Source organism: Geotrypetes seraphini, chromosome 2 (genome assembly GCF_902459505.1).
Source record: "Geotrypetes seraphini chromosome 2, aGeoSer1.1, whole genome shotgun sequence".
Classification (NCBI taxonomy): Eukaryota; Metazoa; Chordata; class Amphibia; order Gymnophiona; family Dermophiidae; genus Geotrypetes; species Geotrypetes seraphini.
The window spans coordinates 473,166,890-473,191,620 of record NC_047085.1 but is presented as its reverse complement, the minus strand read 5'-3'; the positions used below and the strand labels follow the sequence as shown (position 1 = coordinate 473,191,620).

General features: G+C 42.3%; 1 protein-coding gene across 6 annotated transcripts in view; it reads right to left on the bottom strand.

Moving 5' to 3' along the window:
- Window positions 1-24,731, bottom strand: part of XYLB (xylulokinase) — a 162,742-nt gene that overhangs the window by 28,617 nt on the left and 109,394 nt on the right. For all 6 annotated transcript variants that reach the window (XM_033931698.1, XM_033931697.1, XM_033931696.1 and 3 more), the window contains one exon: window positions 23,288-23,384. In XM_033931698.1, coding sequence (XP_033787589.1) covers window positions 23,288-23,384 — 97 coding nt within the window. The remainder of the gene's footprint in view (window positions 1-23,287; window positions 23,385-24,731) is intronic.

Genomic DNA, 24,731 nt, shown 5'->3' with positions numbered 1-24,731 from the left:
TGATAGTGAAGTCGTCCCAAACCTTTTATCATTTTCATCGCCTTTCTCTGTACCTTAATTTCTAGACTCAGAAGATACCAAGAAAGACAAATATTGAGCTTTTAGCGGAAGTAATTTCTCAAACATTTTCAGAGGAGATATCAATGGAGATTTGGAAAATTTCAGGAACCTAAGAGTTTTCCTTATGACTTTAGTCTCCAAAACCTCCATTCTCCTGTGTAAATAAACATTGTCCTTCACCAATACTTCATTTAATTCTTGCTACTAAGACTTTTTAACCTCAAAAAGATTGTAATTTGGTGGTCTGTTCCAAAGTCTGAGGAATTATTAAGTACCTGCAAATTGTCCCAAATTGTGTCCATAATCACTATTGTTGGCTGCTGCAGCAAACCCACACCTTCTGCAAGAGTATTTACATCTCCTCAAATTGCCAGATTGCCCAAATTTGCCTGCCTAGGCAGATCTTCTCCAGCAGTAACTTTGATGACCCATGGAGAAGAAACCACTACAGGAGACCCCTCAAACGATGAGAAAACCAGGGGAAGAACTTCTCCTACCTTGCCAATTCCAGATTGAGGTGGTGCTGGTCTAAACAAAGGGCTCAATGAAACCCTAGTTTCACTGACAACAGAGCTACATTCCTCCACCACAGCAGATAGAGAGTTCGCTCAGGTGAGAAAGGAATACAGAACTTTTCCAGGGTCACTTGCTTCAAACTTGGGGCTTTCATTGTGCTTGAGGGAACTTGGCAAGTACCTTCCTTTCCTCTTTCCTATTCCCCCCACAAAAATGGGTTACGGTTGTCGAAGGGTTGTTGAAGCAGCAAAAACTCTGAAAGATTTTTATTCATGTGTTTTACTATGAGTTATAATATCTTGTCTGTAGCTGCAAGAAACGGTGGAGGAAGTGTGAAACCATTTATAGAAAGTATTCACCTTACAGTATTTCTGCTTCCAGTTTGCTCTAAGAATGTTGGGTTGGCCTAAGAGACGAGCATGAAGACTTTTTGAGTGATGTTTTGAAATGAGCCCTTGAAGTGTTCCAGTTTGTTTATCAAAAATATATATCAAGTCCAGCTGTGACAGCAGCTTTTCAAAGTATATAATCAGAAGCAAATTGCCACAGCTAAATGTTTTACTATGGCAGTGCTAATGGTAAAATTTGTGTATATATTGAGGGATCTCAACCACAGTATTTCTTATGCATTATCAGTCAGCTATTGGAATTTATTAGCTCATAAACTATCAGTGCTTGAAATTTTCATCAAGACATTAAGAAGTCAACATTGTGAGACTGACTTGCATACTTGAGTGATCTTACCTTGTAAAGTGGGGTGATTTTTCACAATGCTGATTTCAATTACAGCTAAAGAGTCCTCCACAAATTACATTTGAATGTCAGCGAATTGCTAGGCTTGAAGGATTCATGCATTTCTGACCTTTACCTTCAGATATTAATGTGGAAAGAGCCGCAGCCTTTTCTAACATGGCACCAGTGCAGATGACACAACATTACTAAATGAAGATTGAGGTGGAGGTTCTCAAGGATTCAGTTTATCCTTGCTTGTTCTCAAGCTCCAGGGGCAAATTTAGATTTTACTGAATTGCAACTTTCGTTTAAACCTCTATTCGAAAGAAATTCAGGGAGGTCAAAAAATATATTCAGAGTCACATGATGCAATAAGCCAAACCAAGATGTCAGTTGCTGTTGCTCTATTTTATTTATTTACAAAATTTATATACTGTCTAAAAACTAAAACGGTTTACAAAAATAAAACGTACATAAAATGAACATCACAAAATAAAAACACAAAATCTTCACTCTTAATTAAATTCTTCTGCTCCATAAGAACTGCCGCTGCTGGGTCAGACCAGTGGTCCATCGTGCCCAGCAGTCCGCTCACGCGGCGGCCCTTTGTTCAAAGACCAGCGCCCTAACTGAGACTAGCCCTACCAGCATACGTCCTTGTTCAGCAGGAACTTGTCTAACTTTGTCTTGAATCCTCTCGTATTTTCCTTGACAAGTCGTTCCAGGAAGCAATCGCCTATAGTATCCAGGAACTTGGTCTCCCTACCGCAGCCGGAGGTTCCTAGGTTCCAGTCTATCCCCGGATAGTTGAAGTCGCCCATAATAACTTCGTTCTTCACTTGCAGTTACGTTGAATCTTGTCCGTCATTTCTCCATCAATTTCTTCAGACTGCCCTGGAGGTTGGTAGTAGATGCCGATATTCGATTCCGCTCCATTTGTTCCCGGAATTTTGACCCATAGAGACTCCAACTTATTCTTCGTGTTTTCTCCAGTAGACTCAATTCCCTCTTTGACGTATAGGGCAATGCCCCCACATTTTTAACCCACTCTGTCTCTGCAGTATAGCTTGTATCCCGGTAGCACAGTGTCCCAGGCATTTTCCTTGTTCCACCATGTTTCCGTGATGCCGATGATGTCAAGGTTATCTTTTTGTGCCATAGCTTCTAATTCACCCATCTTATTCTTTAGGCTCCTTGCATTCGTGTACATACACTTGAGTTTATGGCCTGTTACTTTCTTGCAATTCCTTCCCTCTTGTGTCACTTTCAATCCGTCAGGATTTATGTCCTGGCCATGAACTGATGAGTCTTCCCCGCTATCTTCCTGCATGGTATCCTCTGGGTATACCGGTTCCCGAACCATCAGCTCTCGGTCGACTGTCGGCTTCCCCCTTCTTCTTAGTTTAAAAACTTCTCAATTTCTCTCTTGATGTTGCCTGCAAGCAGCCTCGTTCCGTCTCCGCTGAGGTGGAGTCCATCCTTCCTGAATAGCTTGCTCTTCCTCCAGAATGTCGTCCAGTTGCACACGAAGTGGAATCCTTCTTCCTCACACCAGCACCGCATCCATGAGTGGAGTGGAAAGGGTAGATGTGAATCGCTTGTTCGCTCTTTCCAAAAATACTAGGACTAAGGGACATGTGATGAAGCTACTAAGTAGTAGATTTAAAACACACTGGAGAAAATATTTCTTCACACTACTCTGGAATTTGTTGCCAGAGAATGTGGTAAAATCAATTAGCTCAGCGGTGTTTAAAAAAGGTTTGGATATTTCCTAAAATAGAAGTCCATAGGCCACTATTGAGATGGCTTGGGGAGATCCATTGCTTATTCCTAGGAGAAGCAGCACAAAATCTCTTTTACTACTTGGGATCTAGCTAGGTTCTTGTAACCTGGGTTGGCCACTGTTGGAAACAGGATACTGGGCTTGATGGACTTTTGGTCTGTTCCAGTATGGCAAGTCTTATGTTCTTATGAACAGCACTTAGCTGATTCTATAAAAGAGCCTCGCTATATATAGAATTGCACTTAGCAGCCGAACGCAGCATAATATTTGGGCCCACCCATTTAGGCCAAGTAAAACCAGGCCTGAATACCTGTGCCTAAGTTGTGCGCAGATTGGGCATATTCCATAATATTAAGCCTAACTTTTAGGAATGCCAACGATCTGCCCATGCTCCTCCCCGGCCATGGCCCCTTTTGAGATTTGCACAATAGAAGTGACATGCACCATGTTACAGAATGCGCCTGCAAAGTTGTGCATGTAACTTCTAATGAGTGCTTCAGTTTTTGGATCGATACATGCACGTGTATACACATGGGAAGTACACATGAAGCAGGGATCCTCATCTTTCATATGTGTGAAAATAAAATGGGCAGTGTTCCACCCAGGTTCACAACAAGAGCAAAGGAATCAAATTAGAATGGATCGTTCAAAAGTCATATCGCATAGGTCCTCAGTTATGAACTATAAAACAGCAATTGTCCCTCTGTGTGTGTTTATCGCTTATTCCAGCTTGGAAGTGCTGCTTATGGGGAAGTGGCTAGATTGCATAAAGAGTGCCTCCTCCAATGACTCATGGGATACGTATTGAAGAAATATTTTTTCAAAAGACATGTCTTACAGCAGAAACTAATCAAGACCATTCTTACTGATGCTGCAATGGATATCAGGGTACCGTTTAAACATCTAGTTCTGAAATTTATGACTGCAATGAAGAGAATAAAATCTCTTGCCTCACCACCATTATTACCGATCACACGCACAAGAGGTCCCTGCTTGCCCTGAGCAGAGGAGCCAAATTTTTATTAGAAAGTGTTGTTGACATATTATAATTTCAAACAAATCTACATTTTTCTTGATGTCTCAAAATGGACCCAAACTAGAAGAAAAGTTTCTTACATATCGTAATAAAGTTATTTCTTTAGGTGCTGCATTTCAACTAAGATTTCTATATAAATATTTTATTTCTTATTAGGATAACAGATGTTTTTTTATTTACCCAGCTCATATGTGGTTTTTTTTTGAAAGGTAAAGGGATCTCACTTGCATCACAGGAAAATATAGTGTAATTCAAGTCTGTATTTAATTTGCTGGAGGAAACTGCTCTATTTCCTTATTTGAATTTGCCTGCGTATTCTCCTTTTTCCTAGAAGATTTTTTTTCTCTTGCCCCCTTCATGTTGTGGACTGTATTAAGAATAAGTAGTTTCTTTCTTTATTTTTTCTTTTCTAATATCCAATGCTAATTGGTTATATTTCCTGTCAAAGAATCTGCTTTGGATGCTGTATCTGTGTATGTGTGTGTGTTTGTATGTATGTATGTTCCAGGATAACTCTAAAACGCATGGAGAGATTTGAACCAAATTTGGTATACATATGACTTACTTTCTGGGGAAAAAATACTGGGGGTGGGTGGGAAGGGGATGACATGTAAAAATTATCACAAATGACAGATATTAGTGTCTAACCCAGACATGGGCAACTCCGGTCCTTGAGGGCCGGAATCCAATCAGGTTTTCAGGATTTCCCCAATGAAAGCGGTGCATACAAGATCTCATGCATATTCATTGGGGAAATCCTGAAATCCCGATTGGATTCCTGCCCTCGAGGACCGGGGTTGCCCATGTCTGGTCTAACCCATAGTTTTCGGGCTCGCCGAGATGAATACTGACACTCCCGATGCGGTTTAAGTCCAAGTTCACCAAGCGCAATCACTGAATACAAGTCTATCGATACCGGAAGATTGGGATAAATAAATATCCGGCCAACGCCTGGTAATCAGAAAGTAAATAAATAAAAAAGAAAGTGTTGTATTAAAGATATAGGAGGTTGATTTCAAGGAACTGTGTATATAAATAGCTCAAACGGTGAGTATCCCTAAGGACAAGGATGGGGTAAGGAGAGGAAGTCAGAAGGTCAACACTGATTTTCAGCACTGTGTAGCTAAGATAGCCAGGGAAACCTAGATACAGCCAGGCTCGTAGCTAGCCCAATGCTTAGAGAAGATGCCTGAGAACCAGGAAAGTCAAATCCTGTTTTTTCCACTGACTCTGCACGTGAGCTTGGACAAGCCATTTCACCCTCCATCACCCTCCATTATCTCAGCTATGTTCTGGTTCAGGAAACTGTAACTAATCCTGAGCACAAGTAATCAAATCTAAATTCCAAATCCATCACTAATCCTAGACTACACCCCATATTCAGCTGCAATAGAGGCTGTTAGACTGCAGCTAGAAATCAACGTAAGATTTTATTTATTTATTCCATTTTCTATACCGTTCTCCCAAGGGAGCTCAGAACGGTTTACATGAATTTATTCAGGTACTCAAGCATTTTTCCCTGTCTGTCCCGGTGGGCTCACAATCTACTTAATGTACCTGGGGCAATGGGAGGGATTAAGTGACTTGCCCAGGGTCACAAGGAGCAGTGTGGGTTTGAACCCACAATCTCAAGGTGCTGAGGCTGTAGCTTTAGCCACTACCCTACTCTAGAATGAAGTAAAAGTGAGCCAAGTAAAGGGCAATCATGTCATTGTGACATCACTGATGAGGTTGGCTCTTAGGCATTGGTAGAATGAGGCATTATGACATCACAATACCAGCTCTGGTTATCAGAAGCTGAAACTTTTCACAATATTTATTTATTCAATTTTCTATACCATTCTCCCAAGGGAGCTCAGAATGGTTTACATTAATTTATTCAGGTACTCAAGCATTTTTCCCTGTCTGTCCTGGCGGGCTCACAATCTACTTAATGTACCTGGGGCAATGGAGAGATTAAGTGACTTGCCCAGAGTCACAAGGAGTAGTGTGGGTTTGAACCCACAACCCCAGGGTGCTGAGGCTGTAGGTTTACCTCCTAAACACTCTGACCCAGAGGGCCTTCCTCAAAACCGGATTCTTCCCTCATGCTATTCCTAGAAAAGCAGGCCTTAATGAGCAAGGCTCATAGGAGCACTTCCAGGACTTTGCAACCTTCTTATTTTGACTAAACATTGGGTGACAAAATTAGAATTCTTAGGGTTACCAGACGTCTGGATTTACCCGGACAAGTCCTCTTTATAATGGACATGTCCGGTTGTCTGGACAGCTTTTCAAAACCCAGCGCTTTGTCTGGGTTTTGAAAAGTTTCCAGCTCGGGACAGCATCAGGAGGGCATCTGCGCATGCGTGGAAGCAACGCGGTGATGTCACACGCAGGCGTGCCTACATGTGACATCATCACATCACACCTGCGCATGCACAGATGCCCTCCCGATGCAACTCCGAACACAAGAACAGGTTGATGGCATGGGGGGCTAGGACGGAATGGGGCATGACTTGGCCGGAGTGGGGCGGGGCTACGTGGAACTGGGCAGGCCTGGGGGCAGGGCCATGGGTCTGGATTTTACCATTGTAAAATCTACTAACCCTAAGAATGCTGAACTTGTCACTCTGAGCCACCAGCAAGCACATCCTACCCAGTTACAACTCTCATGTTAGCTCTTTCAGTACGCATCACAAGATCATCTGATAAAGGTTTATACGAGGGTACATATGTAGGAGGTGTAAATGTGTTCATCAGAGGGGAGAGTGTGGCGCAGTGGTTAAAGCTACAGCCTCAGCACCCTGAGGTTGTGGGTTCAAACCCATGCTACTCCTTATGACCCTGAGCAAGTCACTTAATCCCCCCATTGTCCCAGGTACATAAACAGGGGTAAAATGCTTGAGTACCTGAATAAACTCATGTAAACTGTTCTGAGCTCTCCTGGGAGAACAGTATAGACAATTGAATGAATAAATAAATATTTATGTACTACACAAGCTGGTTATATCCTTGACAATTTGTCTTGTCTGTTTCGATTGTAAGCTCTCTTGAGCAGGGACTGTCTTCTTTATGACTCTGTACATCTGGTAGTGCTACAGAAATAATCAGTAGTAGTAGTAGCGCACCTAGAGGCCCTTTTACTAAAGCCTCGACATAAGTGTCCTTAGCATGCCCCTTACATGGGTCTTTCCTGCTTGCAATGGCCACTTTTGCCACAGCCAGAAAATGGCCAATTTTTCCATTTTGGGAATAAATAGCTATGCACTAATTTTGCCATTAGCACATGACCATTTCAAGGTAAGGGCTCCCATGCTAACCAATTAGCACACAGCAATGCCTCATGCACTAACTGATTAGCGCAGTCATACCCACTCTCCATCCCCTAACACGCCACCTTCCCAGAAAGTAAAAAAATATTTTCTGGAACGCAGTATGCGTGCACGCAAATTTGCCATGGGCTACCAGTGCAACTTAGTAAAAGGAACCCCTAGTATTTTAAGTAATTAAAATGAATGTGGCCATCTCTGGGAAAAGGTGACTAAAATCTCCAGAAGCAAAAGAAAATTCTGTTAGGGCAAACAATTTATAATACAACAATCCAAAACCCATCCTTTTATATGAAAATAATAAGTTGTAGAAGTGAAAACATACAGCTTTTTCAAACTGCTTATAGACCCCATGACAGGAAAAATCAGCCATTCGCAACATTTTAGATCCACTATTTTAGTCATCTTTTCCCAGAGACAGTCACAAATAGATAAGTGGATGGGCATTTTCAAAACAAACTTCTAAATCTCATTTGAACATTTCAAGCAGAATGTCTAAATCGGAAAGCACAAAAAAGGCCATTTCCAAAACCCAAACTGAAAGACATCCAAATTAGAGAATGACACAGGGACAGATTTTTCCCCGGCTCCACAGGAACTCATTTTCCCATTCTGTCCTGGCGAGTTCTTTCCCTGTCCCTGCCCCTGCCCCGCAAGCTCTGTCTTCATCTGCACAAGCCTCAAACACTTTAAAATCATAAGTATTTGAGGCTTGTGTGGTTAAGGCAGAGCTTACAGGAATGGGGTAGGGACAGGGGACAAAACTCATGGGGTCGGAATGGGAAAATTGAGTTCCTACGAGGACGGGGACAAATTTGTGCCATTCTCTAATCTAAATATATATGAAGTCTGTTCAAAAGGTTCCAGGACAGTTTGAATTGCACACCAATGGGAAATTCTTTTGAGATGCTTGAAACCTCACGAGTATCCTCCTTTTTTCCATTTGTTGATATCTGTTTTTGTCTCTGAGCTACAGCAGTTTTTGTGAAAGTGTGTTTTCATGAACAGCTATTTTGTCATCATGTGCAACCTCAATGAGCAGCACTACAGCGTGAACTTGTTTTAAATTAGGTAAGACCGGTGCAGAAACTTATAAAATGTTGAAAGTGGCTTATGGGGAACATGTCACTAGTCGTAGAAGGTTTTTTAAATGGTATTCACGCTTCAAAAGTGGTTGTGGATCAGTGGAAGACGTTTCACAAACTGGAAGACCATCAACGTCAACTAATGATGATCATGTTGATCAAGTGAGGGTTCTTGTTCACGCTAATTGGTGATAAATTGTTAAGAGAATTGGCAAAGCAATGCAGCACCTCCATAGGTTCATGCCACCACATTCTAATAGAGAAGAGGGGATGTCTTGTGTTGCAGCAAAGTTTGTTCCATGGTTGATGACCGATGACAGAAGAACAACCACATCATGATCTGTCAGAATCTTCTTGTGCAGGCAAATGAAGATTAAACATTTTGTGATAACTGATGATAAGACATGGGTCTAAGGTTATGACATGGAAACCAAAGCTCAGTCATCTCAAAGGAGAACCAAAACATTGCCAAGACTGAAAAAAGCTCAGCAAGTTCAATTGAACGTCAAAGTGATGTTAACAGTGTTTTTTTTACAATCGTGGCGCTGTTCACTATAAATTTCTGCCACAAGGACAAACTGTCAACCAAAATTACTATCTGAAAGTATTGAAACGACTCCATGAGAGACTCAGGAGGAAGCGGCCCGAATTTTGAAGGGAGCAGTCATGGTTCCTGCATCATGACAATGTGCCCACTCACGCTGCCATCAAAATTCATGAATTTTGCGTAAATAACATGATGACAATTCTTCCCCAGCCACCTTACTCTACTGACTTGGCACCTTCTGACTTCTTGTTTCCTAAACTTAAATTCACATTGAAAGGAAAGCGATTTGACACCGTTGCAGACATGAAGCAAAATTTGACGCAGCAACTATTGGTGATTTCTAAAGATTTATTTAAGGACTGTTTGCAGAAGTGGAAACAACATTGGGAAAAGTGTATATGTAGGGAAGGGAAGTACTTTGAAGGGAACTCAATGGTATAAGTTGTCAAGATTGTTTAATAAATTTTTATAAAATCAATCCTGGAACTTTTGAGCATGGGAATTTGGACGCCCGTGCACTCAGTAAGCTCAAGGTGTGTAAATAACAAAAAAAATATGAAATGGGATACCAATGCAAGGCTCTATTCAATTTTATTGTTGCTATTGTGCTATCATGGACATCCCAAGGCCAGTTGCATTAGTGGGAGGTCGTTATAGTTGCCAAAATGCTGGCCTTCTGATAATGAGCTCAGTTTAATATCTCAAGACACTCTATTATATACTTTTGGCTCAGTATGACATCATCCGTTTGACAGCCAATAAAAATCAACAAAGGTGGTGTTTAAAGTTAGACAAAGAAAAAAGTTTCAGAAATCACTTTTGTTCTGTTTACATTCATTTCTGAATATACATTAACATTTTATAACATTTCCAATATTCCTTTATCATTCTTAAAACTTATTTCAGACAATTTGTCTATGTGTCAGGCAAGCTGCTGACATGTTCTAAACCATACAAACAGTGCTGAAAATTTGTCAGCCTTAGAGGAAAAGAGGGCTCTCCCTAAGCTGACAGTTTCAAATTTCATGGATCTTCACACAGAAGCCTTCCTATGTTAGAGACTGAAACAGCAGTTTCTGACTTAATTATTTCCAGATGTTATACCCTTTGAATTTCTTTAGGTTGCAAATATATATAATATGTTTTTTCAAAACCCATTCTTTTGTTCAATACAGTCACAAAATCACTCCAGGGGCCCCCTTTCATTCATTCATAACTTGATTCATTCATATTTAATAAATGTTATATCTCAGTTTAGGATACGTCTTCCTAACTAGTCTAAGGCACATCTGGTATCAATTAACACCACGATGCTAGGAGTGGGAAAACTGCACAAAGAAAAAGCAGAGAAAACAAAGCAGACAGAAGGTCACTGACACAAAATGAATTCCAAAGCACAGAAAATATAGCAAAACAGAGACCAAAATGGAGTCCATGTATCTCTTGATTTCCTTCATGATCTAGCCTAATAGCAAAGTACATAAAAAAAATATTATTATGCTTTCCCTTATATTAATCTGTATTTTTCTGGCTTTGACTGCATCCATATTCAGATTTATATTCACCTTTTTTCGTACGCTTCTATTTGGGCGTGGCCTTAACTGACACATATGCTTATATCTAACTAGAATTACCCAGAATCATACGAAAAACCAGGCACTTTTGTAGAAAAACTCCACAAAATACTGCACTATCATGTTCTGATATCCATTCCATTACCGTCCCATAAACATCACCCCCTACTGGCCACGAGCCACTACTCCTCACTTTTTGAACACCTCGTACATTTTTTGAAAATCGTCTACTTAGACATCTAGGTCACTGGGATGTCTAGACTGCCAGAACATCCAAAGTCATACCCCATTTTCAACCAAAAATCATCCAAGTTGAAAACGTTCAAATAAATTGCATTTGGACTTGGGAGGGGTCAGCATTATGATAGACATGGCAACAGAACAGTGGGACATGTTAGAAGGCACTGTTGTGAACTTCACATAAAGAATGCCACACATACATCTCACCATAACCCCCTTAAAAGTTGTAATGAGCACTGCCCCAAACTCCCCCAAAACCCACTATACCCACCTGGCTACCACCCCAATAGCCCTTATGGTGAACCTCTATGGCAGTAGAGTAGGATTTTGGTGGGGTTTGGTCTTTCCACCATAAAGTGGGTAGAGTGGCTTTTGGGTTTGGGTCCTCCTCTCTATGATTCACTAGCCCAACTTAAGACACCTGTGTGATGCTCTAATAGGCTTTCCTATAAGAGATGCTGTTGTTCTACAGACAAGCATGGACTTTTAAATTCAGATGTTTGTGGGGTGGGAGAGGGTCTTTGACCACTGGGGGAGTGTGGGGGGAAGGGTCATTACTTAATCCATCCAGTGTTCATCTGGTCAGTTGGAGCACCTTTTTGGCACTTAGATACTTCTAAAACAGATCTAACCTGAAACGTTTAATTTCCGTCCAGGACATCCTGCAAAACGTTCGATTATAGCTGCAAGATGTCCAAGTCTAAGGCCGCCCAAAGCTCGCCCATAGCCCGTTCATATCAAACCTCCCAGCACGCTCCTTTATTCTCTGGATGCACAGGAGGTAAAACATCCTACTAGACGTCCAGGAAATGAGTTTTGATCATCGCACTTGGACATTTTGGCAAGAAAAACATCCAAGTGCCGAATTAGGCACTGTTTTGGACATTTGGATATTCTGATTATGAGCCTCACAGGCTTAACTACACACATATGCTGTAAGAGTGAATAAATAATTTAGGGGCCTTTTCAAAAAAGTGCACAGATATCTAGACTTAACACGCTGGGTCACAGAATTTTCCCACATGCTGAACCCCGATTTAACATACCACTTTTTTAGGCCATTGCTAGTTTTTTTGTTTTGTAGGTTGTGCACTAGTGTTAACAGCATGCTGTACCTGCACAGAATTAACCAGTAAGCGTGTGATGGCTGATTAAGGCATACATGCCCACTCTCTGCTCATGCCACGCCTCTTCTCAAAATACCATAAAAAGCTTTAGCGCTTTTCTGTGGTAGTCCGTTTCATGCACTAACCTTTGGATTCCATATTATGGTAACTAAAGTTGCATGTGCAAATTTGGCCATGCGACCAAACTGCACGCACAACTTGATTGTTGTTTAATAAACCAATCGATGCCAATAATTGGCCACTAGCAAGCACATGCAACTTTCTAAGCTTATTCAATAAAGGGATGCGCACATTCCCAATGTGCAGACCTTAAAAGGGGGCGTGGCCATAAAAGGGTTGTGAGTGTTCCTACAAATTACATGCACTGTTCTAGAACAAGCCCAATCTGCTCAGAATTTAGGCACGCTCAGTTGGTGTAAATGCTCACCCTTAAATATTAGTCACAGGGCCTGCCACTACACATTCTATAAACTGCACCTAACTTTAGGAGTGGTTTATAGAATAACACTAATTACTTTTTTATTCTATACTGATGTTTCTGGCACTGCATATATAATTTAGTCCTAACTGTGCATTAACCTTTTCCTATCGTAATAAATTTTACGTTACGCTGGTTCCAATCGTAATTATTTTAGCAAACTTTTGTATTATTCACCGTTATCATTTACGTCTATTGTAAACACAATGGCCCAATAGATGGGACAAATGATAGGTAGAAGGTGTACTGTATGTCTCATACCATGGGACATACGATGGCAACGACATTTTTTGGAATGTCCCGTCATCCGGGACACACGATAGGAAAAGGTTAAGAGGCAAATTCTGTGAGAGGCGCCTAAAGTTAAAAGCCTAAATAAATAGATATCTAAAGTGAGGCTCTTAGGCCCAGATTCTCAAAATGGTGCTGGAACTGGCCGGCACCCCAAAAAAAAACAAACAAACCCGGCACCGGTCACACATCATTCAAACTGCCACAGCATTTTGAGAATCGCGGTCTGTGTCAAAGATAGACGCCAGAAATTTTGGCCAGGGTTTTACAGGCCCACATTTCCAGCGCCTATCTTTGACACAGAATCACACTTAGCAGTGCCAGACGCCAACCCCAGCCATAACCACATCTCTTTTGACATTCGGCACCAGGGGGCATCTGCGTAGACGTGATTCAGCCGCCTACTTTTTATTCTTAATTAGCTTTTGGGTTTTTTTTAATGGCGCAGTCAATTACTGCAGTGTTAATGGCCAGTTAAAACACTAAACTTAGGTGCCATTTGGGCACCCATTGGTGCCTTCCAAACGGCGTAATTTTGAGAATCCAGGCCTTAATTAATAAATTGGCTTAAAAATGAGCTTTAACAAGCTCATAATTGAAAAAATAATTATTTGTGTGATAGGCAACTTTTTAGGGGTAATTCTACAAAATTTAAGCACCTAATGGCAACTAACACCAAAGTAGGCATGTTTAGGGGCAGAGAAGGACTTGAGTGCGATTCTCTAAAGGGCAAACAGAATGTTGGGAATGATAAAGAAGGGGATCATGAACAGATTGGAGAAGGTTATCATACTGCTGTACTGGGCCATGGTACACTCCAACCTGGAATACTGCATCCAGCACTGGTCGCCGTACATGAAGAAAGACCTAGTACTACTCGAAAGGGTCCAGAGAAGAGCGACTAAAATGGTTAAGGGGCTGAAGGAGTTGCCGTACAGTGAAAGATTAGAGAAAACTGGGCCTCTTCTCTCTCGAAAAGAGGAGACTGAGAGGGGACATGATTGAAACATTCAAGATAATGAAGGGAATAGACTTAGTAGATAAAGACAGGTTGTTCACTCTCTCCAAGATAGAGAGAACGAGAGGGAACTCTCTAAAGTTGAAAGGGGATAGATTCCGTACAAACGTAAGGAAGTTCTTCTTCACCCAGAGAATGGTAGACAAATGAAATGCTCTCTCGAAGTCCGTTATAGGGGAAAACACCCTCAAGGGATTCAAGATAAAGTTAGACAAGTTCCTGCTGAGCCAGAACGTGCGCAGGTAAGACTAGACTCAGTTAGGACACTGGTCTTTGACCCAAGGGCCGCCGGAGGAGCGGACTGTTGGGCACGATGGACCACTGGTTTGACCCAGCAGCGGCAATGCTTATGTTCTTAGGTGCCTGTAATGTACAGTAGGCCTTTAAAACCTTGGCTTACATTACAAGCACCTGAGTTTTAAGTTAGGTGCCACTAAGCGTGATTCTGTAATGGAAGCCTAAGAGTGATTGACATGCCATAGGCGCCTATCTTTTTAAGCGCCCATTACAGAATCTGGCTCTAATGGCCTAACATCTTTTAGTAAAAGGGCCTCTTATTAGGCGGCTTGAAGAATCCGATCACATGTTCATTACTGTGGCTTTTACATGTGCAATATTATTTTCCCTTTCCTTTTAGGGAGAGCCTTCATGATCAAAACCCATGTTTGGAGAGACCAGGAAAAAGCCGGGAGCACTGGGGGGATTCAGGAGACCCTTAAAACTGGACTCAGAATGCACAGGTTCCTTAGCAGGGTGAAATCCCCTGCAGCGCTGCAAACTCTAGCTATGTCTACACAGAGCCTATGGGCCACGGTACTTCCCTGAATAAGGGATTTATTACTAACATAACAGCAGCAAAAAGATACAATCCAAGCCCTTGCCAAACATGATGTTCCAAACTAACTGCTTAAAATAAAAATGCAAATCTGAAGTGCAATTATATAGTTACGCAGTCTAAACACGCACTGCAAAATATAATACAGGGGCTCATAATATGGGGGGAAAAAAATCTATTTTAATCTGACTGCTTTTTCCAAACAAGTCAGTCCGGTGACTTAATAAAAACAGACACATTAACCATACATTTTTCCAGTACAGGTAGCACGATCCTCTTTTAGAACATCTTTCCAAAAATAGAAAAAGGATTAGAAGAGGAAGCAGCATTAAGTACTGACAAGTTAGATGCAAAGCATTGATAAAGAAGGCAAAAAGAGAAAATGAAAAGAAGATTGACAAAGAGGCAAAAACTCATAATAAAAACTCCCCCCCCCCCCCCACATATTTGCGGAAACTAGGGGGCACAGCCCCCTTGTGAATAAAAACATGTTGCAAATAAACTTTAGGGCTGAATCGGAACCATCCGTGCGCCACACCTTTTAAAGCCTGGTGGTCTAGCGGTGAAGTGGGGCAGCAGCAATCTTCCTGCGCTCCAGCGCAGAGCCATGAACCAAAAGGGCTGCTGTGAGTTCCCGCTGTAGTCTCGCAAGGGTAGACAAGGAAGGTGAAAGTAAACTGCTACTACTTATAATTTCTATAGCGCTACTAGATATAAGCAGTGCTGTACGTATTATATGCAGGTACTTTCTCTGTCCCTAGAGGGCTCACAGTCTAAGTTTTGTACCTGGGATAATACAGGGGTTAACTGGCCTGCCCAGGATCACAAGAAGCAGCAGTGGGAACTGAACCCAGGTCCCCAGGATGGCAGTTGCTGCACTATTAGGATATTAGAGAGAGAGAGAGAGAAGATGGAAGATGGGGGGGGGGAGAGAATAGAGTTAGTGGAAGATGGGAATAAAAGGAATAGGAGAGCTGGGACAATAGGAAATAGATCGTAACCACCTTGGGGGTTAGCGCCCGAGAAAGGGATCTGGGTGTCATTGTAGACAATACGATGAAGCAGGAAACTACAGGCCGGTGAGCCTCACTTCAGCTGTTGGAAAAATAATGGAAGTGCTGCTGAAAGAAAGGATAGTGTACTTCCTTGACTCTAATGGGTTACAGGATCCGAGGCAACATGGCTTTACAAAAGGTAAATCGTGCCAAACGAACCTGATTGCATTTTTTGACTGGGTGACCAGAGAGCTGGATCGAGGACATATGCTAGATGTAATTTACTTGGATTTCAGCAAAGCCTTTGATACAGTTCCTCATAGGAGGCTGTTGAACAAACTTGAAGGGCTGAAGTTAGGACCCAAAGTGGTGAACTGGGTCAGAAACTGGCTGTCGGACAGACGCCAGAGGGTGGTGGTTAATAGAAGTCGCTCGGAGGAAGGAAAGGTGACTAGTGGAGTCCCTCAGGGTTCGGTGCTGGGGCCAATCCTGTTCAATATGTTTGTGAGTGACATTGCTGAAGGCAGGGCCGCCATCAGAAATTTCTGGGCCCCTTACTGAGCAATCCTATTGGGCCCCCCACGCACCCCTTCCCCCCCCAACCCTCCCCCCCTTCTTCCATGGGCCGAATACACACATACTTTTCTCTGTCGCCGCACTCTTTGACCAAAAGATTTGTAAGCCTGCAACCACGTCAAGGTAGACTCTTTCAGCAGGGCCCTAACCTAACCTAAACTAAACTAATCTATACCTATCTATTCTAAACTAACATATATCTAATACTGAACTAATAACAAACTAACAAACATCTGCATAATAAATAACTAATAAATAATAGTGCTAGTAGCTATAATTCACCCTACAGAGGGTGGTGGTGAACAGTACCCCATCAGAAGCGTCGGACGTGCTCAGTGGAGTGCCGCAGGGCTCGGTCTTGGGCCCGATTCTATTCAACTTATTCATAAGTGATATGACGCATGGACTTAGAGGAAAGGTATCACTGTTTGCCGACGACGCCAAAATTTGCAACATAGTTGGCAAAAGCTTGTTACCTGACAATATGACACAGAACCTACTGCTGCTGGAACGATGGTCAACGACTTGGCAGCTGGGCTTCAATGCTAAAAAATGCAAGGTAATGCACCTGGGCAAGAGAAATCCACATAGAACTTATGCACTAAATGGTGAGACCTTAGCTGCGACCACGGCAGAGCGTGATCAAGGGGTGATCATCAGTGACGACTTGAAAGCTGCCAATCAGGTGGAGAAGGCTTCCTCCAAGGCAAGACAAATGATGGGTTGTATCCGTAGAGGTTTTGTCAGCAGGAGACCTGAAGTCATCATGCCGTTATACAGATCCATGGTGCGGCCTCACTTGGAGTACTGTGTCCAATTCTGGAGACCACACTACCGTAAGGACATACTGAGGATCGAGTCGGTTCAGCGAATGGCCACCAGGAAGTTCTTGGGACTCAAGGATCTGACATACGAAGAAAGACTAAAAGAATTGCGGCTGTACTCACTTGAAGAACGAAGAGAGAGGGGAGACATGACTGAAACGTTCAAGTACATCACGGGTCGCATCGAGTCGGAAGATGATATCTTCTGTCTCGTGGGACCCTCGACCACCAGAGGGCACCCGCTGAAAATCAGGGGAGGGAAGTTTCATAGCGACTCCAGAAAGTACTTCTTCACCGAAAGAGTGGTGGATCATTGGAACAGGCTCCCACTGCAGGTGAGTGAGGCAAGCAGTGTGATGGATTTTAAGAGAAAAAGGGATGCTCATGTGGGATCTTTAGGGGAGTAAATTCAGGGGGGCGGGCACTTAGTTGGAATGGGCAGACTCGATGGGCTATGGCCCTTTTCTGCCACCATTTTCTATGTTTCTATGTTTGTAGGCCAGAAGTAGATCACAATTGCACAATATTTTTTGTAACAAGTATTAAATGTGTTTTTATAAATACTGTAAGCTTAATAAATATATCAGAAAAAACTACACATCTGAGCGCATATCTGAACATACACATCTGTATGATTCCATCCTCCTCTGCTTGCCTATAGCTGCATCATGCATGTTAAAAATGTACGATATGTTGATATGTGCACCTTCCTTCCTTCCCATCCATCCTCCTCAGCCTGTCCTTACACATCCACAGCTGCATGTTAATGATGATGTATATGTTATGATGATAAATAAGTGCATATGAGCACATCATTAACATGTAGCTATGGATGAATATAAAAAAGAAACAATATTCTGTACAATTGTCAATTTATAAATCAGCGTCTTCTCTCCATTCTCTCTTCCCCATTTCCCTTCAGCGTCCTCAGCCCACTCTCTCTCCACTTTCCTTCAGCACATGCACATAAAAACAAGCAAGTAATTTATATCATTTTCATTCTATTCATTCATAGAAATTAAAGTCTAAATAATGCCAGTCACATAACAAAACATGATTTTACAAAAATAATTCCCTGCACAGTCAAGCCTTCAAGGATTACTAGATGTCTTTCAGCAGTTCCCCTCCCTCCCTCCCCCTTACCTTTGTGGCCAAGTCAAAATGATCTACCAACAATAAAATTTTAAAAACACAAAGCACGCTGTACGCAGAGAAAATGTTAATTATCATTTATATTTCGCGGGTTTTCAAAGAGGTCAAGGCAGATGACTTTATGCAATGTCATCTCAGTAACAACTATACAAAAATAGACAAATATTCCCCCTCCCTTTTTACTAAAATGCGATAGTGGTTTTTAGCGCAGGGAGCTGCGCTGAATGCCCCACGCTGCTCTCAACGCTCATAGGCTCCCTGCGCTAAAAAACGCTATTGTGGTTTAGTAAAAGGGGGCCATAGTGCAAAATATAGACAGCATATATAAATTCTCAAAGCAGACACATTTTGATCACTAAATTGAAAATAAAACCATTTTTCCTACCTTTCATCAGTCTCTGGTTGCACTTTATTCTTCTGACTGTGCATCCAATATTTCTTCCCTTCTTTCAGCCTCCTGTATGCTTCCTCTCCTTCAGACCTCATTCCCTCCCCAAACTTTTTCTTTGTTTCACCCTGCCCCTTCTTTCTTTTTCTCTCTCCATACCCCTTTTCTTTCTGTATGTGTTTTTCTCTCTCTCACCCTGCTCCCTTCTTTCTCTTTCCACACCCTCTTTCGTTCTGTATGTCTGTCTTTCTCTCTCTCTCTTTCCGTGCCCCATTTTTCTTTGTTTCACCCTGCCCCCTTTCTTTCTTTCTGGCTTCCTGTCCCCCCTTTCTTTCTTTCTCCCTGCCCTCCTCTATGCCACCACCATTGGGAAAATGCTGCCACCGCCACTGGGGAATAGGCTGCCACTGCCACCATCGGGAACAGGCCGGCGCCGAGTTCGCCCTGCTTCTCTTCCCCGCGGGGCCGACCAACTCTCGCCACCCGACGTCAATTCTAACGTCGGAGAGGACGTTCTAGGCCAGCCAGGCAGCGATTGGCTGGCCCAGAACGTCCTCTCCGATGTCAGAATTGACGCGAGTGGCGAGAGTTGGCCGGCCCCACAAGGAAAAGCAGGGAGAACTTGGCGCCGGCCTGTTCCCGATGGCGGCGGTGGCACTCAAGTGGCTAAAGAGCCGCAGTTTGCCGGCCTAGGGAGAACACTGGAGGGTGGCCAGCTGTGCACCCCCTTGGGACGTAAACCCGGGGCGGGGTGGACCGCCCCCCCCCACCCTGGTATGCCACTTTCTGTACCTTACTCCCTCCCTATGACCAAAAATTCTCCTTTCTTCTATTCCCCATGTACACAACCATCTCTTTCTCTCCCTTCCTCTCTCCCAAGTCCATGCCTTCTGTGTCCAAAAAACCATTCCCTCCCCCACCTCAGCATCTCTTTCCCTCCCTTCCTCTCTCCCAAGTCCATGCCTTCTGTGTCCAAAAACCCATTCCCTCCCCCATCTCAGCATCTCTTTCCCTCCCTTCCTCTCTCCCAAGTTCATGCCTTGTGCCCAAAACGCACTCCCTCCCCCCTTTTGTGTTTCGCGTTTGCCTCCCAGCCCATCTTTGCAACTTTCTCAGCAAAACTAAGCTCAAGCCGCGAGGCTTGTCTTCTGTTTCCTGCCTGCCCTGCCGCGCACAAATAGCCGACTGGAAGTATTCTCCGACGTCAGCGTTGACGTCGGAGGGCAGGCTTTGCTTAAGCCCTCCCTCCGACGTCAGCGCTGACATCGGGGAACACTTGCGGGACTCGGCTATATGTGAGCGGCAGGGCAGGCAGGAACAGAAGAAGAGCCTCACGGCTCGAGATGTATTGAACTCCGCGGGTCCCCCGTCCAGCTCTCTCCTGTCCACGTGGGGCGGACCGCCCCTCCCCCTAGACTGTGGCCTAGGACCCTGGGGGATCCCGGGCCCCCTGTCAGCTCCAGGCCCCTGAATGCAGGATTGGTGGTACTGCCCTGATGGTGGCCCTGGCTGAAGGGTTAGAAGGGAAAGTGTGCCTTTTTGCAGATGATACCAAGATTTGTAACAGAGTAGACACCGAAGAGGGAGTGGAAAATATGAAAAAGGATCTGCAAAAGTTAGAGGAATGGTCTAATGCCTGGCAACTAAAATTCAATGCAGAGTAATGCATTTGGGGATTAATAATAGGAAGGAACAGTATATGCTGGGAGGAGAGAAGCTGATATGCACGGACGGGGAGAGGGACCTTGGGGTTATAGTGTCCGAAGATCTAAAGACAAAAAACAGTGTGACAAGGCAGTGGCTGCTGCCAGAAGGATGCTGGGCTATATAAAGAAAGGCGTAGCCAGTAGAAGGAAGAAGGTGTTGATGCCCCTGTACAGGTCATTGGTGAGGCCCCACTTGGAGTATTGTGTTCAGTTTTGGAGACCGTATCTGGCGAAGGACGTAAGAAGACTTGAAGCGGTCCAGAGGAGGGCGACGAAAATGATAGGAGGCTTGCGCCAGAAGACGTATGAGGAGAGACTGGAAATCCTGAATATGTATACCCTAGAGGAAAGGAGGGACAGGGGAGATATGATTCAGACGTTCAAATACTTGAAGGGTATTAACATAGAACAAAATCTTTTCCAGAGAAAGGAAAATGGTAAAACCAGAGGACATAATTTGAGGTTGAGGGGTGGTAGATTCAAAGGCAATGTTAGGAAATTCTACTTTACGGAGAGGGTGGTGGATACCTAGAATGCGCTCCCGAGAGAGGTGGTGGAGAGTAAAACTGTGACTGAGTTCAAAGAAGCGTGGGATGAACACAGAGGATCTAGAATCAGAAAATAATATTAAAAATTGAACTAAGGCCAGTTCTGGGCAGACTTGCATGGTCTGTGTCAGTATATGGCCGTTTGGTGGAGGATGAGCTGGGGAGGGCTTCAATGGCTGGGAGGGTGTAGATGGGCTGGATTAGGTTTTAACGGAGATTTTGTCAGTTGGAACCCAAGCACAGTACCGGGTAGAGCTTTGGATTCTTGCCCAGAAATAGCTAAGAAGAAAAAAATTTAAAAAAAATGTTTTTATTGAATCAGGTTAGGCAGACTGGATGGACCATTCGGGTCGTTATCTGCCGTCATCTACTATGTTACTATGTTTTGCCCAATGTGCGGTGGCTGCCAAAAAAGCAAACAAGTTGCTAGGAAATATTTTAAAAGGGATGGTTACATGCCCCTGTATCACCCCATGGTGCGACCTCACTTGGAGTATTGCATTCTAGTCTCCTTATCTCAAGAAAGATATAGCGGTGCTAGAAAAGGTTCAAAGAAGAGCAACCAAGATGGTAAAGGGGATGGAACTCCTCTCGTTTGAGGAAAGACTAAAGAGGTTAGGGCTCTTCAGCTTGGAAAGAGACGGCTGAGGGGAGATATGATTGAAGTCTACAAAATCCTGAGTGGAGTAGAATGGGTACAAGAGGAAATATTTTTTCATTCAGAGAATAGTTAAGCTGTGGAACGCGTTGCCAAAGGTTGTGGTAAAAGCAGATAGTGTAGCTGATTTTAAGAAAGGTTTGGACAAATTCCTGGAGGAAAAGTCCATAGTCTGTTATTAAGACATGGGGGAAGCCTCTGCTTGCCCTGCAAAGTGTGGTAGATGATGGAATAGTCTCCCAGTAGAGGTGGTGGAGACAAAGACTGTCTAATTCAAGAAAGTATAGGTCAGGCACGGAGAATGAAACTGAAATGCCACAATGCTTCTACTGTATTGCTCTGTTGTGGAACTGTACTTTAAGTATTGTGTGTAATTCTGGTCATTGAAATCTCAACAAAGATGTCAAGATACATTTTGGAAAGTATGTCCATCCCCAAAAATATACATGGAAGTGACCACATTTAGAATTTGGCCATCTTATTGAATGGCAGCTGCACACGTATAGGTCCCATTAACAAAAGACATTTATCTGCCTCAGGAAATCTCTGGGATCTCTTAGAGAGATGAAGAGATAGTGGATGCTTCAGATGGGCAGACAGGATGGGTCATTTGGGCTTTATCTGCCGTCATGTTTCTATGTGTCTAATGAACAACATTATTGTTAGACATGGGTTTAATGGAAGAGGGTCAATGGACATTTTGCCTCATCAATATACAATATTTTCAAAGACATGAAAAAATTTGGATAATGTGAGTCAGTTGATATAGGGGCTCATTTTCAAATGAGAAAAACAGCCAATAAATGGCGAAAAGTGGCATTTGGATGTTTTATTTGCTAAATTACCATTTTTGAAACACTTTTTTGGATGGTTTTCTATGTTGTTTGTCTGAAGTGCTTTGGGTAGGATTAGGGCAGATCTATGATTTGGATGTTTTTCTACAATATTGGAACATTGCAGAAAAAGTCCCAGGATTTAATTTCCCTCAAAGCTCCCATATTTGGCCTGTTTTCTTCTTCGTATATCTTCTTATCCAATCTTTGGTTTTATATACTGATTCATCCCTCAAAAGGGCTCGACTCGGTTAACAAAATTTTCATGAATCGTGTAAGGAATGAAAGATAATCTTTACTCAAAAAACGTTGGTTTGAAACAGATGAATCTATTAGAGATTTCTGAAATAAATGAGTTTTAAGCTTTTTCTGAAAGATTAATAATAGAGAAAGTAATCTAACCTCAGACGGAAGCTCATTCCAAATTTTTACAAATGAGAAGGCGAATGATCAACAAAAATTGGATATAGTTTTTATTCTCTTTACAGTAGGAAAGTCAAGTTTGTATTTCTGAATACTTCTGGAATTAGATGGTGTACTGGAAATGATAAAGACAGGAACTAAAGAGGAAGAAAAATCCCATACATATTGGCCAAGCATTGCTGTGACAGCTTGTGGCCATGGCTGAACAACAGGGCTCTCTCAATAACTTCTCAAACAACTCTTTGACTTGCCAATAATAATTACAATCTTAGATGTTCTTTGCCCTGCCTTCTGTTAGTTCAGGCCTTCTGAAAGCTGTCCTAGTAGGTCCCAGTGATGCAAACTTAAGGCATACATGTTTCCTGAAAAGGTAACTGGTCACCAGGACAAATTTAGGAAGTTTTTTGCTAGTCACTGTGCATGCTACTTAAGCACTACTCCATAAACAAGCCAGCTCAATGAGCAGGAGCGTGGTCTTCAACTGACATACTATTTAGGCAAAATGATGGCACAAGGAGTAATAATAAAATGATGCACTTATTCAGACTTACCGATTTTGTATCCTAGCTTCTCAGCATGGATCCTCTTAGCCATGAATTGACCTTCAATCAAAGCTCGTATCTCCACCTCCTTTGCAAACTCTGGAACCTACAAGAGGGACATGGCAAAAACCAGAACATGACCACCATGGTTCATTCATCTCTCAAACACAGAATTCAACAACTCAAATGAATAAAGACTGTGTTTTTAGCACTAATGGAAAGTCTTCTAGTGCTCGGAAAAACTAGGAGAGTCACCTCTACAATCCAATGACAAACAAGCAAACAGTGGAGATGTTCAAATGCACAAGTGTATTTGTTTATTTTGAAATTCTGCTTTATTTGTGCGCTGGCTTGACACGCACGTGTTTCTGCCTAAATAACCTGCCTCAGAAGCCTAATTATTAGCACAATATATTCTGCAGAATACAGCGTATCACAGATAAGATAACTTCACAAAAGACACTGCAAGCAACCCTAGTCAAACACAAGAGTCACCGCACAAATAAAGCAGAGTTTCGAAATAAACAAGTGCACTTGAAAATCTCCACTGTTTGCTTGATTGTCCAAGTTTCCAAGTTTTATTAGTGCTTGATAAATCGCTTATTAAATACCTAAGCGATGTACAATTCAGGTAAAATATAAATACAGATACATTGACCTTTAAACTAAAAAAAAAAAAAAAAAACATACTGGGTTAACACACATGAAACAAGCGGGTAGAGGGGAAAAGTTACAATATATTTGTGGAGGAAAATATACATTTAAGGGAAAAAATAACTCAGGGAAGGGAAAAAAGCAAAATTAAGGGATATTAAGCCTAGCGTTAATAAAACAAAATTTATAAATCTAAGATTCATATGTTAAAAGCTTCCTTAAAAAATAGGTTTTAAAAGCTCTTTTAAAAGAAATGAGGTCCTTTATGTCTCTAATGTACTGAGGTATAGAGTTCCATAAGGTAGGGGCGATAATTGAAAACATGTCTTGTCTTCTCGTACCAATAATTTTTTGATGCTGATCTAAGGTTCCATGAAGCGTTATAAGGAATGAGCAGTCTAGTGATGAACTGAGGTTCATTATAGTTCAAAGATTTAAAAACTAGCAGTAATATTTTATACGGGATTCAATGAGCAATAGGAAGCCAGTGGGAGTCTATCAACAAAGGGGTGACGGTCAAATTTTTTTGCGTTATAAATTAGTTTGATTGCAGTGTTTTGAATGATTTGTAGCCTCCTTTTTTCTTTTTGCGGTATATTGAAAAAAAGGGAATTGCAGTAATCTATTTTGGAAATAATCAACGAATGGATCAATATATTTATAGACTTAGGTTTAAGAAACTTGGATATAGAACGAATCATACGTAATTTATAGAAGCATGATTTAACGGTGTTCCCTATGTTCTCGTGAAATGAAAGCTTGTCATCCACGATAATACCTAAAATTTTTAATGAGGAAA